The sequence below is a fragment of the Corythoichthys intestinalis genome, chromosome 13 (assembly GCF_030265065.1).
Source record: "Corythoichthys intestinalis isolate RoL2023-P3 chromosome 13, ASM3026506v1, whole genome shotgun sequence".
NCBI lineage: Eukaryota > Metazoa > Chordata > Actinopteri > Syngnathiformes > Syngnathidae > Corythoichthys > Corythoichthys intestinalis.
The window spans coordinates 46954327-46966839 of NC_080407.1; the positions used below are offsets into that span (position 1 = coordinate 46954327).

The 12513-nt window shown below is 49.7% G+C and overlaps 2 protein-coding genes across 3 annotated transcripts; one reads left to right on the top strand and one right to left on the bottom strand.

Moving 5' to 3' along the window:
• The first annotated feature begins 59 nt into the window (after nucleotides 1-59).
• LOC130928381 (alpha-actinin-3) lies at nucleotides 60-6225 on the top strand. The gene is made up of 21 exons (XM_057854937.1): nucleotides 60-505; nucleotides 1808-1922; nucleotides 1997-2116; nucleotides 2185-2271; nucleotides 2358-2445; nucleotides 2519-2597; nucleotides 2681-2762; nucleotides 2915-3000; nucleotides 3083-3175; nucleotides 3250-3480; nucleotides 3558-3705; nucleotides 3794-3944; nucleotides 4013-4121; nucleotides 4190-4330; nucleotides 4405-4587; nucleotides 4661-4795; nucleotides 4865-5044; nucleotides 5119-5265; nucleotides 5334-5399; nucleotides 5467-5625; nucleotides 5704-6225. The coding sequence occupies exons 1-21, from the start codon at nucleotides 383-385 to the stop codon at nucleotides 5860-5862; spliced, it is 2682 nt and encodes an 893-aa protein (XP_057710920.1). The 5' UTR covers nucleotides 60-382; the 3' UTR covers nucleotides 5863-6225.
• klc2 (kinesin light chain 2) lies at nucleotides 6205-11947 on the bottom strand. 2 transcript variants are annotated; one of them, XM_057854939.1, is made up of 14 exons: nucleotides 11839-11947; nucleotides 11138-11383; nucleotides 10745-11072; nucleotides 10459-10675; nucleotides 10183-10372; nucleotides 9946-10119; nucleotides 9776-9875; nucleotides 9655-9704; nucleotides 9524-9591; nucleotides 9347-9455; nucleotides 9132-9278; nucleotides 8943-9067; nucleotides 6654-6711; nucleotides 6205-6584 (listed from the first exon to the last, which is right to left on the bottom strand). In XM_057854939.1, exons 2-14 carry the CDS (start codon nucleotides 11363-11365, stop codon nucleotides 6501-6503), a joined length of 1878 nt encoding a protein of 625 aa, XP_057710922.1. In that variant the 5' UTR covers nucleotides 11366-11383; nucleotides 11839-11947; the 3' UTR covers nucleotides 6205-6500. The 2 variants fall into 2 exon arrangements, with proteins under 2 accessions (XP_057710922.1, XP_057710921.1); XM_057854938.1 differs by having other exon boundaries at nucleotides 10459-10678.
• Between the last annotated feature and the right edge of the window lie 566 nt (nucleotides 11948-12513).

The window sequence follows — 12513 nt, forward strand, 5'->3', positions numbered from 1 at the left end:
GAGCAGAACTTCAAGTCACCTGAGTGTTTTCCGCCAAGTACTTTGAGTGAGCAAGTAACAACATTTAGCTAATTTTACTTCCTGCCACCCGGAAGACGGTATGACATCCCCCGTAGATCGCCGACCCCGCTTCCAGTCCCTCGCTGGGGCTTCATTAGCAGCAACAGGTGCACATCTGAGAGAGGAGGGTGAGGGGTGTGTCCTGAGGCGGCCGCTGACCCAGGCTCCACCCCCGATGGGCACCTTTTTTGGGCCACAACCCTGACACTCACCCCTGGCTTCACGGCCGAGCGGCAGTCAGTCCGGCAGAGTGGAGCACGGCGTGACCCCCCCTGGACCAGAGCTCGTGTCCCCCTCTTGTTGATCTCTTTCAGCCGCCACCATGACGACGCTCGAGAGCCACATGACGTACACCATCCACCACGAGCAGACCTACATGACCCAGGAGGATGACTGGGACCGAGACCTGCTGCTCGACCCGGCCTGGGAGAAGCAGCAGAGGAAGGTACACACCTCCACCTGTCTTCGTATCTATGCGTGTGCCATGACAAGAGTTTCTTTTAAAATCACCTTATATTTTTTTGAACATGTTCACCACTGACAAATCTCTTTAGCGCTCCTGGCGTCAAGCCTGTACTGTGGAGATATTTTCGGCCTTGGAACTTTCTCAGTGTTGTCTTTCACTTGCCCCCCCTCCCATTCCTTCCCCCCAATCCACGACCCCCCGCCTTGCCAGGAGTGTCTAAATATAATCACGCCTTCAGTCTCTAGTTCTAAAACTTGACTCAACTTTGATTTGTTGTCTAATTTGTGACGTCACGCGCCGAGCTATTAAGTGTCCCAAATCGCAGAAATTGGGGGTGGTCGTGTGTTGTGGTGCCCGAGCTTATCCGACGTAGCTAAGAGACACCGACAGATGGTTGAATTTCCTCCTAAAAATACTCGCCATCCTTCATGTCCACTTAAAAACTTGGAATGAATTGGACAGGAAGTGAAGTTTTCAGCAATGTTTGTTTGCTTTTGAAGGGGATGTGGGCAGGGGTTGATCACAGGTGGTCTGTCAGGAGTCCGGGACGCCCCCCTTCCTTTCTCAAGTGACATCATTAGGAGGTGTCGGTAGTGGCTGACCTCATAACAAGACTTGAGAAAGCGACAGGTGTGACTGGGCTCGGGGTATGACTTCATACGGCTATTAGCAATTAGCTTGCTAGCAGGAGTGTTTGTGCAAACTCGTCATCCTCCCCGATCCATTCCTTCCTCTTGGAGCTGGCCTAAGGAATCTCGCCTTCTCAGCTGTCCGCCGGTGTCCCATGGCAACCCGATTTAGCCTCCGCGCACCTTGTCCACGCTCCACACACACACAACTTGGCCTAGTGGCCTGAGAGGGCTGGATTAGGAGCCTGTCTAAATTTGGTCATGCGAGGCAAAAGGAGCCCCGCACCTGCCAGGACCCCCGGCTGGCCCCCCTCCAGGGAGAGCACATCAAATGCGAGCGAGACTCTACGAGTGACCTCCATTCGGTGTCGTGTGACGCACTGGAATTGAGACGTAGATCGAGCCCCTTTCACTTCATCTGATGATGCGTCATCACCTATAGGACATTGTGCGCAAAAATAGTTTACTTGATTTCATCACTTGTTGCTCTATGATTCTCAAGTGATGGGTCATAGGGTTTTGATGGCACTAACGGGCAGCCAATGCCCCTTTTTAATGGATGTCCCCAAAAGTTTGAGATCATTCCATAACTGACATCACCAAAGAACAACATTATGGTTTTTACAGCAACTGACAATTTCTTGTGCGTCAGACGTTCACAGCCTGGTGTAACTCCCACCTGAGGAAAGCCGGCACACAGATTGAGAACATTGAGGAGGATTTCCGAAATGGCCTGAAGTTGATGTTGCTTCTAGAGGTCATATCAGGTAGGATTCGGCCAATCCAGGGCTCTTTAGTTTAGCCCCAAGTATACGCTGACCTGGTGCGTGTTCACGGGCAGGCGAGAGGCTCCCCAAGCCAGACAAAGGAAAGATGCGCTTCCACAAGATCGCCAATGTCAATAAAGCTCTTGACTTCATCTGTAGCAAAGGCGTCAAGCTGGTGTCCATCGGCGCAGAGGGTGAGCAGGCTGACGTTTCGTTGTCTCCGTCGTCGTGACACTTGTTGATAACATACGGTTGCCCACAGAAATCGTTGACGGCAATGTGAAAATGACCCTCGGAATGATCTGGACCATCATCTTGCGCTTCGCTATCCAGGACATCTCTGTCGAGGGTGTGTGTCATTTTCACTCCAGAAAATATTTTCATTCCGTTTGCTTGAAATGCATGTGTTGATGAGAATACTCTGCTCTGGTGCAGAAACGTCCGCCAAGGAGGGTCTGCTTCTGTGGTGCCAGAGGAAGACCGCCCCGTACAGGAACGTTAACGTGCAGAACTTCCACATCAGGTGAGTTCTCCAAATTGAGAAAGACAGCACCCTCTCAGTTTCTGATCTTGATGGCGATCTTCTGCTGTCTCAGTTGGAAGGACGGCCTGGCTCTGTGCGCCCTCATTCATAGACACAGACCCGACCTCATCGACTACTCCAAACTGAGAAAGGTTCTTTCTTCTTTCTCGCCTTCATGGATCTCCTCCCTACTGACAGGGAGTCACTTGTCACATATCATGTTTGTTGCCCATAGGATGATCCCATCGGCAACCTGAACACAGCCTTCGAGGTGGCTGAGAAATACCTGGATATCCCAAAGATGTTGGATGCTGAAGGTTAGATAGTCCGTTTTGGCTTGAGTACAGTAGAAGCTAGCATATTCTTGCAAACAAATTAGTGTCTTTCCACCAAGCAGACATCTGTTTGTACCTATTGTTTGAAAACATTATAAAAATATCTTCAGACTAACTGTGGTTGTGACCCTTAGACATCGTCAACACCCCCAAACCTGACGAGAAGGCCATCATGACCTACGTGTCCTGCTTCTACCACGCCTTCGCTGGTGCCGAGCAGGTACGTTTTGATCACAGGAGCAGGTTATGTACGTGCAACCTCGACTTCTGACAGCCTGGGAATTAATGTATTTGATGGACAGGCTGAGACGGCCGCCAACCGGATCTGTAAGGTCCTGGCGGTCAACCAGGAGAACGAGAAGCTGATGGAAGAGTATGAGAAACTGGCCAGTGAGGTGAGAAACGTCCATTGTCCTGCTTTTTGTTCGGAGCTATCCTTGCAAGCAAATGTCTCGTGGGCCAAGCGCAGCTCCTGGAGTGGATCCGCCGCACCATCCCCTGGCTGGAGAACCGTGTTGCCGAGCAGACAATGCGGGCCATGCAGCAGAAGCTGGAGGACTTCCGCGACTACCGCCGTGTGCACAAGCCACCCCGTGTGCAGGAAAAGTGTCAGCTGGAGATCAACTTCAACACCCTGCAGACCAAACTGAGGCTCAGCAACAGGCCTGCCTTCATGCCCTCTGAGGGCAAGATGGTGTCGGTGAGCACGCGCCTCCGTGAGCATGTCAAAAGTGAGCGACGCACGAGTCACCGGATGGCGGCGCCTTCCTCTCGCAGGACATTGCCAATGCCTGGAAGGGCCTGGAGCAAGTGGAGAAGGGCTATGAGGAGTGGCTGCTTACAGAGATCCGCCGCCTAGAGAGGCTGGACCACCTGGCAGAGAAGTTCAAGCAGAAGTGTAATATGCACGAGTCGTGGACCGCAGGTTGGTCTTCGGTCATTGCACGTGGCAACTAGTGCTTACACGAAGTACGCATTTCGACTTAAGCTAACGCTTATCCAATGTGGTTCAGGTAAGGAAGACCTGCTCTCCAAGAAGGATTACGAGTCTGCGTCTCTGATGGAGATCCGAGCACTGATGAGGAAACACGAGGCCTTCGAGAGCGACCTGGCTGCTCACCAAGACCGCGTGGAGCAGATTGCTGCCATCGCACAGGAACTCAAGTAAAACAAATGGCTCCTGTCGTCGACTTTTAAACGTTCACGGCCTCATTCTCCGTGTCGCATTCCAGCGAGCTGGACTACCACGATGCCGCTAGTGTCAACGCCCGCTGTCAGGGCATTTGTGACCAGTGGGACAACCTGGGCACTCTGACCCAGAAGAGGCGGGATGCTCTGGAGGTACAAAAAGGCAACCGAGGTTGATAGCGGCCGTTTTATGTCGTAACATGAGCAATACCTGTCCATAGCGTGTGGAGAAGCTGTGGGAGACCATCGACCAGCTGTACCTGGAGTTTGCCAAAAGGGCAGCGCCCTTTAACAACTGGATGGATGGAGCTATGGAGGACCTGCAGGACATGTTCATCGTCCACAGCATTGAGGAGATCCAGGTGCAAAACACTTGAGGTCTTTGTCTAGCCACAAAAGTTGGTAAAAAAAGAGTAATACATTTCCACATCTGCAGAGTCTGATCACGGCCCACGACCAGTTCAAAGCCACCTTGCCCGAGGCCGACAAAGAGCGCATGGCGACATTGGGCATCCACACGGAGATCTTGAAAATCGCTCAGACATACGGAATCAAGCTGTCCGGTATCAACCCCTACACCAACCTTACGCCCCAGGACATCGGCACCAAGTGGGACACGGTGAGTTAACGGACAAGTGTCATCCGGTCACATAACCCTCCTTTTTGTTGACGGTGTGACGTGGCTGTACCAGGTAAAACACCTGGTGCCCCTCAGAGACCAAATGCTTCAGGAGGAAGTTGCCCGACAGCAGGCCAACGAGCGGCTCAGGCGCCAGTTTGCCGCCCAGGCCAACATCATCGGACCTTGGATCCAAACCAAAATGGAGGTGAGATGTTGATAAATACCTTCATTCTTGGCAGAAACAAAACGGTTGCTCGCCTGTCACTTGTTGCAGGAGATTAGCCACGTGTCTGTGGACATCGCCGGCTCTCTCGAGGAACAGATGAACAGTCTGAAGCAGTACGAGCAGAACATCATCAACTACAAGTCCAACATCGACAAGCTGGAGGGCGACCACCAGTTGAGTCAGGAGTCGCTCATTTTCGACAACAAGCACACCAACTACACCATGGAGGTAACGTCGAAGTCGAGGCGTAGTCAGGGCTTTCCCTGTTCCAGTGCGCTCACGTCCCTCTCTATTCTTCGCAGCACATCCGAGTGGGCTGGGAGCAACTTCTTACCACAATTGCCAGAACCATCAATGAGGTGGAGAACCAGATCCTGACCCGTGACGCCAAGGGCATCAGTCAGGAACAGCTTAATGAATTCAGGGCCTCCTTCAACCACTTTGACAGGGTAAGTGATTGACTTTTACAACTTGCATACAGATTAAATGAAGAACTAACCTCAATTTGTCTTTGCAGAAGAGAAACGGCATGATGGACCCAGACGACTTCCGTGCCTGCTTGATCTCCATGGGCTACGACCTGGTGCGCCTCAGCTAGCACGCAAGACTTGTATTAGTGTAGGTCTTCTCAACAGTGTCTTTGTTAACAGGGAGAGGTTGAGTTTGCCCGCATCATGACCCTGGTGGACCCCAACAACACTGGCGTCGTCACCTTCCAGGCCTTCATCGACTTCATGACCCGAGAAACCGCAGAAACCGACACGGCCGAGCAAGTCATGGCTTCCTTCAAGATTCTGGCCTCAGACAAAGTAGGCATTTATTACATTTGATTAAAGCGTGGTTCAATCAGAGCAAGGAATGAGAAATTTCTCCCTCCCACAACTTAGAACTACATCACAGTGGAGGAGCTCCGCCGGGAGCTGCCACCCGAGCAGGCCGAGTACTGCATTAGCCGCATGACGCGCTACGTCGGTGCCGACTGTCCCGCCGGCGCCCTCGACTACATCTCCTTCTCCAGCGCCCTCTACGGCGAGAGTGACCTCTAAGTGGGCGTTGGGGAGGTGTGGCCACCCCCAGCAACTTGTGTTTGTTGTACTCGTGCAGCCGCTTGTTTACACACACACACACACTTACACACACACTATGCTGCACAGCGGGTCTGGAGGAGGGATCATAGCCGCGACATGATCAGAAGTAAAGCATTGTGGGTAGGTGTAAATAAAGCGGCAGAAGGAATAACGAGAAGTGGATCCTCTTATTTTTTCGGGAGTCTTAAGATGCGGCAGGAAGGTGTCTGACGGGCTGATGCGTGACCTTCGTCTGTGCTCCCTCCTCCGCCCAACCCCCAAACCAAAGCTTTTGGAAACGACAAAACTTGAAATAAAAACTTGTCACATTGTCACGTTTATTCACTGAAGCGTCTTCAAGCACGTATGATTTGCTGAGAGTGGCGAGAAGTACCGATACAATCCGACTCAATTGTGCGACATTCATTAAGGTGCTACATCTGTACACGAACAAGCGCTTCCTGTATTGTTTCGAAGCGGCGGCCGCTTTCTAAACAAGCTAGTGCTAATCGTAGCGGCGCGGTGGATGACACGTCAAGGTGGCGACGTGTTTTCATGCTGAGTGGGAATGTCATTCAAAAAAAGAGAACTGGAAGTGTCCCGGCTCCTGGCTGCATCTAGCCAATTAGGGAGTTGCGTCTCGTCAGGTCCACGTTGCTAGCGCTGAGGCCCCGGCAGTCCGAAAGGCCTGAGTTTGCATCCTGTATAACCGCAGCAAAATTTTACATTCAGCAGTATTTGAGGGAAAATCTTTGTCCTAAAAACCTTACCTGCGCCGCCTCCTCGGTACTCTTGTTAAGGAAATTAAGGGAGCTCGCTCTCTTCATCCTGGGAAACAAAAACATCATCAAGCCTCGTCTTGTCGTCGCACTTACAGTGGGGCAAATAAGTGTTTAGTCAACCACTAATTGTGCAAGTTCTCCCACTTAAAAATATTAGAGAGGCTTGTAATTGTCAACATGGGTAAACCTCAACCATGAAAGACAGAATGTGGAAAAAAAAAACTGAAAATTGCATTGTTTGATTTTTAAAGAATTTAATTGCAAATCATGGTGGAAAATAAGTATTTGGTCTAGGGCTGCAGCTATCGATGATTTTAGTAGTCGATTAATCGATGAGCTAGTTTGTTCGATTATTCGAGTAATCGGATAAGGAACATAAAAAATTTAAAATACCTGAGCTGAGCCTCAAACGGTATAAAAAACAAAAAAATGAGGTTCTATGTACAACAAAAGAACATTTGGCTAACTTACTTAGCAAAAGGCCGCTAGCTTAAATGCTATAAAACGCTAATGTTTTTTTTATTATTTACACAATGCTCTTAACAAATGGTTCAGACACATATTCCCACGAAAAATGGCTAAATATACCCATAAACTACTTTACGAATGCTTTAAAAAAACATTAGCGCAAACTAAAACTTAGCTTATGTTGGTCTTAACAAGGAGCAGCTGGATTTAGTCACGTGAAATGAGGCAGACTAGAGGGCAGTGTATCCACCCAAATCAAACTAAACGCAAACACTTTCGAAACAAACCATTACAACACCACTTTAATTAAACGAATACTCGAAGCAGCAAAATTCAATTCGAATATTTTTTTCTAATCGAATACTCGACTTAATCGATTAATCGTTGCAGCACTAATTTGGTCAATACCAAAAGTTAATCTCAATACTTTGTTATGTACCTTTTTTGGCAATAACTGAGGCCAAATGTTTTCTGTAACTCTTCACAAGCTTTTCACACACTGTTGCTGGTATTTTGGCCCATTCCTCCATGCAGATCTCCTCTAGAACGGTGATGTTTTGGGGCTGTCGACGGACTTTCAACTCCCTCCACAGATTTTCTATGGGGTTGAGATCTGGAGACTTACTAGGCCACTCCAGAACCTTGAGATGCTTCTTACGAAGCCACTCCTTTGTTGCCCTGGCTGTGTGTTTGGGATCATTGTCATACTGAAAGACCCAGCCACGTCTCATCTTCAATGCCCTTGCTGATGGAAGGAGATTTTCACTCAAAATCTCTCGAAACATGGCCCCATTCATTCTTTCCTATACACAGATCAGTCGTCCTGGTCCCTTTGCAGAAAAACAGCCCCAAAGCATGATGTTTCCACCCCCATGCTTCACAGGGGGTATGGTGTTCTTCGGATGCAATTCAGTATTCTTTCTCCTCCAAACTTGAGAACCTGTGTTTCTACCAAAAAGTTCTATTTTGGTTTCATCTGACCATAACACATTCTCCAAGTCCTCTTCTGGATCATCCAAATGCCCTCTAGCGAACCGCAGACGGGCCTGGACGTGTACTTTTTTCAGCAGAGGGACACGTCTGGCAGTGCAGGATTTGAGTCCCTGGCGGCGCATTGTTTTACTGATAGTAGCCTTTGTTACTGTTATCCCAGCTCTCTGTAGGTCGTTCACTAGGTCTCCCCGTGTGGTTCTGGGATTTTTGCTCACCGTTGTTATCATTTTGACGCCACGGGGTGAGATCTTGCATGGAGCCCCAGATCGTGGGAGATTATCAGTGGTCTTGTATGTCTTCCATTTTCTAATAATTGCACCCACAGTTGATTTCTTTACACCAAGCGTTTTACCTATTGCAGATTCAGTCTTCCCACCTTGGTGCAGGTCTACAATTTTGTCTCTGGTGTCCTTCAACAGCAGGTCTTGGCCATAGTGGAGTTTGGAGTGTGACTGTGGACAGGTGTCTTTTATACCGATAATGAGTTAAAACAGGTGCCATTAATACAGGTAACGAGTGGAGCCTCGTTAGGCCTCGTTAGAAGAAGTTAGACCTCTTTGACAGCCAGAAATCTTGCTTGTTTGTAGGTGACCAAATACTTATTTTCCACTCTAATTTGGAAATAAATTCTTTAAAACTCAAACAATGTGATTTTTTGGTTTTTTTCGTTCCACATTCTGTCTCTCATGGTTGAGGTTTACCCATGTTTACAATTACAGGCCTCTCTAATCTTTTCAAATAGGAGAACCTGCACAATTGGTGGTTGACTAAATACTTATTTGCCCCACTGTATGCCGGACGTAGGCACCTGCCCACCCTGGGTTGCGCGCATCCTGCGGTCCGCTGCCTTGCAGCTTCTTCACCAGCATCTCGCTGCTCCTTCTAAGGGCGTCGCGGATCTTCCCGAAGGAGCCGCTGCGGCGAAGGGAGCCGCTTCCGTCCTGCGACCACCCATACAGTCAACCAGTGCGCTTCGGGTTTAGCTAGAGCAATTCCAGGACTGACCCCGTTCCACTCTGCAGAGTCGTCGGCCTCGCCGTCCCCCCTCGGCGCGCCGGAATTGCTCCCCCCTTCCCTGCTGTGTCGGCCTCGCTCTCCTCCTCCGTCCTTCAGGAGCTCCACCACCTTGCTTTGGTTGATGGCGTCAAAGCCCTGAAGAAGCAAACACAGTGGGTCAAGGCTGTCCGAGACCTTCTCCATCAACTGTACTGTCACGCCACCTGCTTGCGGGACTTGCTAGCGCACTCTTCCAACGTCTCTGCTGCCTCTAGTTTGCCCTGTCGACGGTAGAGGGCACCTAAACTCTTGAGGGTGGTGTTGACCGTGGGGCTGTGACAAGAAGAACAGTTTTTTTTCCAAATACCTTGGCTTGCAACAGTTTTTCTCTACCCGCTCACCTGTCCACCTTGCATGCCTTGTACCAGCTCCCGTACTCCACATACGGCCCCGGCTCCTTGCGCTTGCCCTAGCGGAAAGGAAATGTGACTCGCGGTTTTCAATTTGACAAGTCGTGCCACATCAAGCTCACCTTGCTCTCCTCTCGCTCTTCTGCGTGCATCCAAATGGGCTTGTTGTCATCTGCGAGTAGACAATTTTCAAGCGCTTGCATAGCAGTTTAATCGAGGTTTTTTAGGTGGCACGCGACTCACTGTTGACGGAACCAAAGTCCCGCTCGTGCGCTCGGGTCAAGATGTCCTTGTAAAGCGTTTCCGCATCCTTGAACTTGCCCTGCTTCAAGTAGCACGTCGCCTGCAAGCAACACGCGTAAGGCTGACGCACATATCCGAAACCAAAGGACAAAGCGGAATAGCACTCCCACCAGGTTGTTTTTGGTCTTGGCCACATTGGGGTCGTCAGCGCCCAACTTGGATTGGTAGATCTCCAGCGCGCGGCGGTAGTAGTACTCCACCTCTGTGTACTTGGCCTGGTTCTGGCACAGCAGCGCCAGGTTGTTCAGCTGCTTGGCCACGTCAGGGTGGTACTTGCCCAACACCTGGAAGCAAAGAGTGACTCTATCACAGACACTGTTAAGTTCCCAAGAGACGAACTGTCCTACCTTCTCTCGGATCTCCAGCGCTCGTTTGCACAAAGGCTCGGCCTCCTTGTACTTGCCCCTCTTGCCATAGAGGACGGCCAGGTTGTTGAGGGTGGCAGCTACCGCCGGATGGTCCTTGCCTAGCGTCTTTTCTCTGATGGCGAGGGCATCGTTGAGGAGGTGCGCCGCTTCTTTGTATTTGTTCTGGTCCCTGAACACATGTAATATTTGGAAATCAATAAACCTGAGAGAGCTATTCCTAGTTAGCATCTAAGCTAGCTGAGTATCATGGGGCACCTGTAGACTAGAGCCAAGATATTAAGCATCGTAGCTACGTCGGGGTGATCGTGCCCTGATGTCTTCTCAAGGTCCTCCAAGGCCTGCTTACAAAGCGGCACGGCCACTTCGTAGCGGCCCTGAGAGGCATACTGGATCACCAGATTGTGGAGAGTCCTGAGGCGGGCCGGGATCTCGTAACCGCCCTGCTGCGCCGCCGCTTCGCCGCTCGGCTGAGCTGCTTGGAAATCATTCCAAACAGTTGTCTGAGTGAGAGCTTTTCAAACGCAGGCGGATTTTCTCGTACCTGCCCCGTGTTCGTCGTCGTTGGGGAACAAGTCGTCTAGGCTGTCCTTAGAAGTGTCTCCACCCGAGCTTTGGTTCTTGTCCTCAGAGGGCGAGGCGGCTACAGAGTCGTCGTCGTCCAGCTTCTTGATCTGGTTCATGAACTCTAGGTGCTTCTTCTCCTCCTCCAGCTGCGCCACGCTCTGCTCACTGCACTGCAGCTTATGTTGCGTGGCCGCCAGCTCGTCACGAAGCCACTGGTTTTCTTGACAAAGACGCCGCACCTGAGCTCGGAGCTTCTGCTTCTCGGACTCCACGGCGCTCAGGTGCCCCGACAGCGCGATGATCACCTGCACGCCGGACGCCAGCTCAGCTGATTCCAGAAATCCGGGCATACCTCCCGACGGTCACTTACCTGCGCTTCTCCCAATCCCAACTCGATGGCTTCCATGCTCTTCCGCAGCACGCCGGACTTTTCCTGCACGGCGTGTGGCTGGGCGCAGTCCAGGAGCGAGTTGAGAAGCTGGGCGTGCTCGCCACGTAGTGTCTCCAAGCCTTGCATGACGGCCTTGGTGTTAACCACGATCTCGTCCTGGCTAAGACGCTCCAGGGCTTCTTCTCGAGGGTACACCATGGTGGACATGGCCAGCTGGCATCAACACTTTCCAAAAAATAGAACCAACAGCTTCCATTCAGACAAAAACAAAGCCTTTTTATCATCTTGTGTCATCGCAGTGTCCCAAAACTATGTCAAAGTGACTTGAGGGACTCCGAGATGGCTCCTAGTCCTGAATTGGAGTCAGGTCTTAGGTGAATCACCTGCTAATAAGGACCAGTTATATGCATGCGTGAAATGACTCCTAGAAAAGATCACTACCGCGCTACGTCACCCCGTACAGCCGCAATGCACCACTCGCTTCACCGACACGCACAACACAACCAGCTGATGACATGACGGACGTCACTGAGCCGGAGTCGGCCGCCATTTCATTATTGCACCGACTCCATCCTCTCAGTACAAGGTCTGATGACAAGTCCACATGCACGAAACGACTATTTCCTCCGAAAATCTCTGCTAACCTTTTGAATTGGTATCAAAATACAGAATTTACGAACCTGCATGGAAGAATCCCGAGCGAACAAAGCCGCGATGTTGTGATGAGCCGCACTGAATACACCAGAGCCGCGTCAACGCTACACTCGTCACGCGCAAGCTACTTCCGGTTTCCTTCAACAATAAAAGAAACGACGGCGATTAAAGTTGCCATTGACGGTGACAGACGGTTTGTTCATTCGCTGCTAGCCATCCAACTTCAAATGACTTGGACGCGCACGAGTGACAAACTCAATGAAACGCATGTAGTTTTTTTTTTTTTTTTTTAAAGTTTGCTTTGATTTTCTTCAACCTGAATACATTTTTATAGGGCTGCAGATATCGAATATTTTAGTAATCGAGTATTCGACTGACAATTCTATCGAGTAATGGGATTAAAAAACTTTTTTAGGTAATGAGCAATTATAAATATACCAGGGCTGTCAAACGATTAAAATTTTTAATCGAGTTAGTTACAGCTTAAAAATTTATTAATCGGAATTAATCGGAATTCAAACCATCTATAAAATATGCCATATTTTTCTGTAAATTATTGTTGGAATGAAAAGATAAAACACATATATATATACATTCAACATACGGTACATAAGTACTGTGTTTATTATAACAATAAATCAACAAGATGGCATTAACATTATTAACATTCTCTTAAAGCGATCCATGGATAGAAAAACTTG